This window comes from Cryptomeria japonica, chromosome 11 (assembly GCF_030272615.1).
Source record: "Cryptomeria japonica chromosome 11, Sugi_1.0, whole genome shotgun sequence".
NCBI lineage: Eukaryota > Viridiplantae > Streptophyta > Pinopsida > Cupressales > Cupressaceae > Cryptomeria > Cryptomeria japonica.
Genome location: NC_081415.1, coordinates 77,084,198 through 77,087,882, shown reverse-complemented (window position 1 = coordinate 77,087,882; position 3,685 = coordinate 77,084,198). Strand labels below are relative to the sequence as shown.

General features: G+C 37.8%; 1 protein-coding gene across 1 annotated transcript; it reads right to left on the bottom strand.

The window, feature by feature from the left end:
- Window positions 1-312: 312 nt before the first annotated feature.
- On the bottom strand, window positions 313-2,393 carry LOC131859743 (pectinesterase-like). The gene is made up of 2 exons (XM_059213766.1): window positions 1,364-2,393; window positions 313-1,103 (listed from the first exon to the last, which is right to left on the bottom strand). The coding sequence occupies exons 1-2, from the start codon at window positions 2,322-2,324 to the stop codon at window positions 412-414; spliced, it is 1,653 nt and encodes a 550-aa protein (XP_059069749.1). The 5' UTR covers window positions 2,325-2,393; the 3' UTR covers window positions 313-411.
- Between the last annotated feature and the right edge of the window lie 1,292 nt (window positions 2,394-3,685).

Genomic DNA, 3,685 nt, shown 5'->3' with positions numbered 1-3,685 from the left:
ACTACATAGACATTGCCTCCAAATTAGTACCTATTGAAAGATATATAAATCAAATCAAAATTTACAAAATAAAAGAAAACATATATGAAACTACAGTAAGAATTTGGATGTACACTCACAAATTTAACATGAATAAACAATATTATATGTTAGAAATACTAACAGAATATATAAAACAATCAAATTAAAATTATTTATAAACAACTTGAAATTAGTTTTATCAACTAAGCACTTTGCAGATGCTTCAAATTTGTAAGCAGTTGAATTCGCCAAAAGAACAAGGATTTAATAACAAATTCACCATTTTCTCTTCATGGAGGTTTTATTTCCTCTTATTTGGTAGCTGAGGGGAGAACACATAAATTTGATGATGCAATAATCCAAGACAAGTCAAGTGGATTTTTCAACATTTTAAAACAAGTCTCCATTATAAGGTATGGAAGTTGCTGGTAACCATGAATCACCAAAGATGTAGTTAGTTACCGTGAAATTTTGAGCGTCAGTTGTGTTCATTACATGATAACCAGGCCAAGTAACTCGCTGTGAAGTATTTGACCCTGGACCTTGATTTCCGTATTCACCATAATACAACGTGCTCAAGGCAAATGTACCATTCCATTCTAACCACCCAGCCGGCTGGATCAAACTATCCAAATAAGATTGCATGTAAACAGTACGTGAGTACTCTTTCCATGGCCTCCCCAGGTACGTACGGACAGAGCTCATAACAGGAACCAGATCAGGGGCCGCAGTAACCTTACAGCCGTGAATCGATATCCCCGTGTTTTGATTTGGGTCTGTTCTACCTTGAGCTGTGAATACATTCTGCTGCCCGGTCAATGGTGTTCGTGCCAAAAGAGTGCAGTTTTGGAATACTACAGCGGAGTTGCCGAATATGTAATCTACAGTGCCATAGATATCACATTCTCTGTAGAATTGACGGAGTGAGTGCACGTACAGAGTGTCTTGATACCCTTTGAAGCTGCACCTGTAAAAAGCAGATAAATCTGCTCCCACCCGTAGAGCAACGGCCTGGTGCTTTATTGCACCTGCTGTGTTCTCAATTGTGAGGTCTCTTGCAAGAAAACCTTTCCCAGTCGTGGCTGCATATATTCCATTGAATCATGTTACATTAATATGGGTTTTAATGTCAATTAAATTGTGTAGGTTTTTAACTTATTTTGGATTATCAAAATTCAATTCTTTTCGAATTTTTAAGATCTCCACTATTCTAATAATTAATCATGAAACATAATCTTAAATATTCATTTAAAAAATTAAACACAAATTAATCCAAAAACAACATTACTTGTCTTAAAGAGAAAGAGAAATTAAAAAAAGGGAGAGAGATTCCATAACACACCGAGAGTGGCAGAGTTGAAAGTAGTGGAGCCATCTACAAAGCTTCTGTTACCAGTGATCACAGTGACGTCTTTTCCATCTCCAATGAGCATGATATTATATTTGTTACTCGCCACGCTTACGTATTCCTCGTACACTCCTGCGGTTACATAAATCACTGATCTGTTTGCACTTTTGTTTGCAACGGCATTAATGGCATCAGTGATTGTGGTGTAATCACCGCTGCCATTCCGCGCCACCGTCACCATGTTTCCTGTCAAATTGACGCCGGCTACAGTCTGAAGAAGCAATCTTCTGTCCTCTCCAGATAACCACGACGAGAAGTCGTCGTCGAGGGGTTCGTGATCAACTTGATGGGCGTCAGATAACAAGCGTCGGCTGTGGACTGAAGTTTTTGAGGACTTCATGGCTCTGATAAAAAGCTTCTCTACAATAGCCAGGGAATTACTCACTGACCGGGACGCGTTTGGCACATGATCTGTGAAAGACAGCAAATGGAGATCGATGTTTGCTTCGTTGAGGCCGTCGAGACAGGTGATCTGGCTCGTCAGGGCTGCACTCAGATAGCTCTGAATATCCACTGCATCTTTCCATTGTAATGAAGAATCTGTCAAGATTGACAGACTCTCCGTCAGATAATAGACGGTCAGATCGTACAGTTGGAGGCAGTCGTCGACGGCTTGACTCTGCTTAGCATTCATGGATGATCTGCGGGAGTCACTGGAAATGAAGCCTCCAACCGTTTGGGCGTTAGATATGCTCATGTTGAGGGCAATATGAGTCATATCTTTTGGGCCTCCTCGTAAAGACCCTGGATTTTCAGAAAGGCTTGACTCGCATGATTTACGATCAGGAGCCAATTCGCAGGCAGATTGAATGCCGTTTTGTGGAGTGGCGCCTTCACTTTGAGAAAATAAAACAACTATCACCACAACCAAAAGGAGCAGCAACTGAGAAGCCATTTATTTAATCAAATCACAAGGAAAATCAATAGAATGGAATGCAGTGCAGTGATTGGCATACATTGTGTGCTCGGGTATTTAAAAAGGCTCTGGAAACTCAAAGTCAAAGGAATCTCTAGCTATCCTTAAATATCGAGCATCGACATATATTCCACATTTTTTTAATTAAATCTTCAAAATACAGTACGTTCTGATTTGTCTGATGTAGATTGCACCCGCTTCTATTAATTCTCTATGATCTGTCAGCAGTGATGGAGGTTCAGATCTGCGAGCACGACAGCTCAGCAAGGGCATGAAGTCCACGAGCTGCCAGTCAAGCGAGGGAACCTCTTATGATGTTGGAGTCTTGCACTCAACAAGATCTGATCCCTGGTGGACTCATTTGGAGCCATTCAACTTCACCAATAGACCAAGCGTCCATTGACACATACATCTTATTTGAATTATAAAAGAATCTATTTTCTATATTATTATAAAATATCTATATCCCCCAAAACAAGTTGCTCTTGATATTGCATTAGTACTGACCATTGAGGACTAGCAATGCTAAAAAAGTGCCTTAGAGATGCAATTGGATTGCTAGGTTCTAGTTCACCTAGGTTAATCATTTGGAAAGGCCAATGTTCCAGAAATGGAAATGTTTAATTATAACAATATTTAGCTGTGTAGATATTCTACAAGGATCATGTATATTTGATCTAAATTTTAGTGCTATAATTGAAGAATTCCTAGAATGATTCTTCTCTTTTATGTATATGATTTTGTAAATGATTAGCATATATGAGAGAATGAGTGTTCCTTAATGTAAAGATGAATCCAATTGAATTCATTTATGCACAATATTATATAACGAAATTGCACAAAAATATAACAAATTATCAAAATCAAGAAAAGAATGTCCAATACTCAAGAAAATTTTCAATATTAAAATATCAATAGTCAAATTTCATGCTCATGGGACCGACCTAACATATAAAATTGTAATAAAGTATATAGAGAATGAATATTTGAACATAGTGGGAAATAATAGGCATAATGCATGTCAAGTATGTGGAACTAGTGTGGTTGTTCTCGCATATACATTGGGGGCAAGAACAACTTGTGTTGAGGTGTTCCTTGTTTGAGGATTCCCTTTAATTATATTGCAAGCTGAGTGTATCGTTGTTTGAGAACCATCTCCTTCTTTTGGAATGTGTATGTATCTTTATTTGAATATCCCTTCACTCTTTTATTCCTTAAAATATTAGCATAGAATATATACTAATATTTTAATGGGGGCGTGTGGATTTGTAAGCTTTGATCTTATTGATGTGTCCCCTAAGGTGTTGTTATCAGTTTTTGTAATATTGGCTAATTATGAA

Coding starts and splice junctions, on each gene's coding strand:
- LOC131859743 (XM_059213766.1), bottom strand. CDS start 2,324: ATGGCTTCTCAGTTGCTGCTCCTTTTGGTTGTGGTGATAGTTGTTTTA. Junction 1,104..1,363: donor TTTCAACTCTGCCACTCTCG/GTGTGTTATGGA, acceptor GAATATATGCAG/CCACGACTGGGAAAGGTTTT.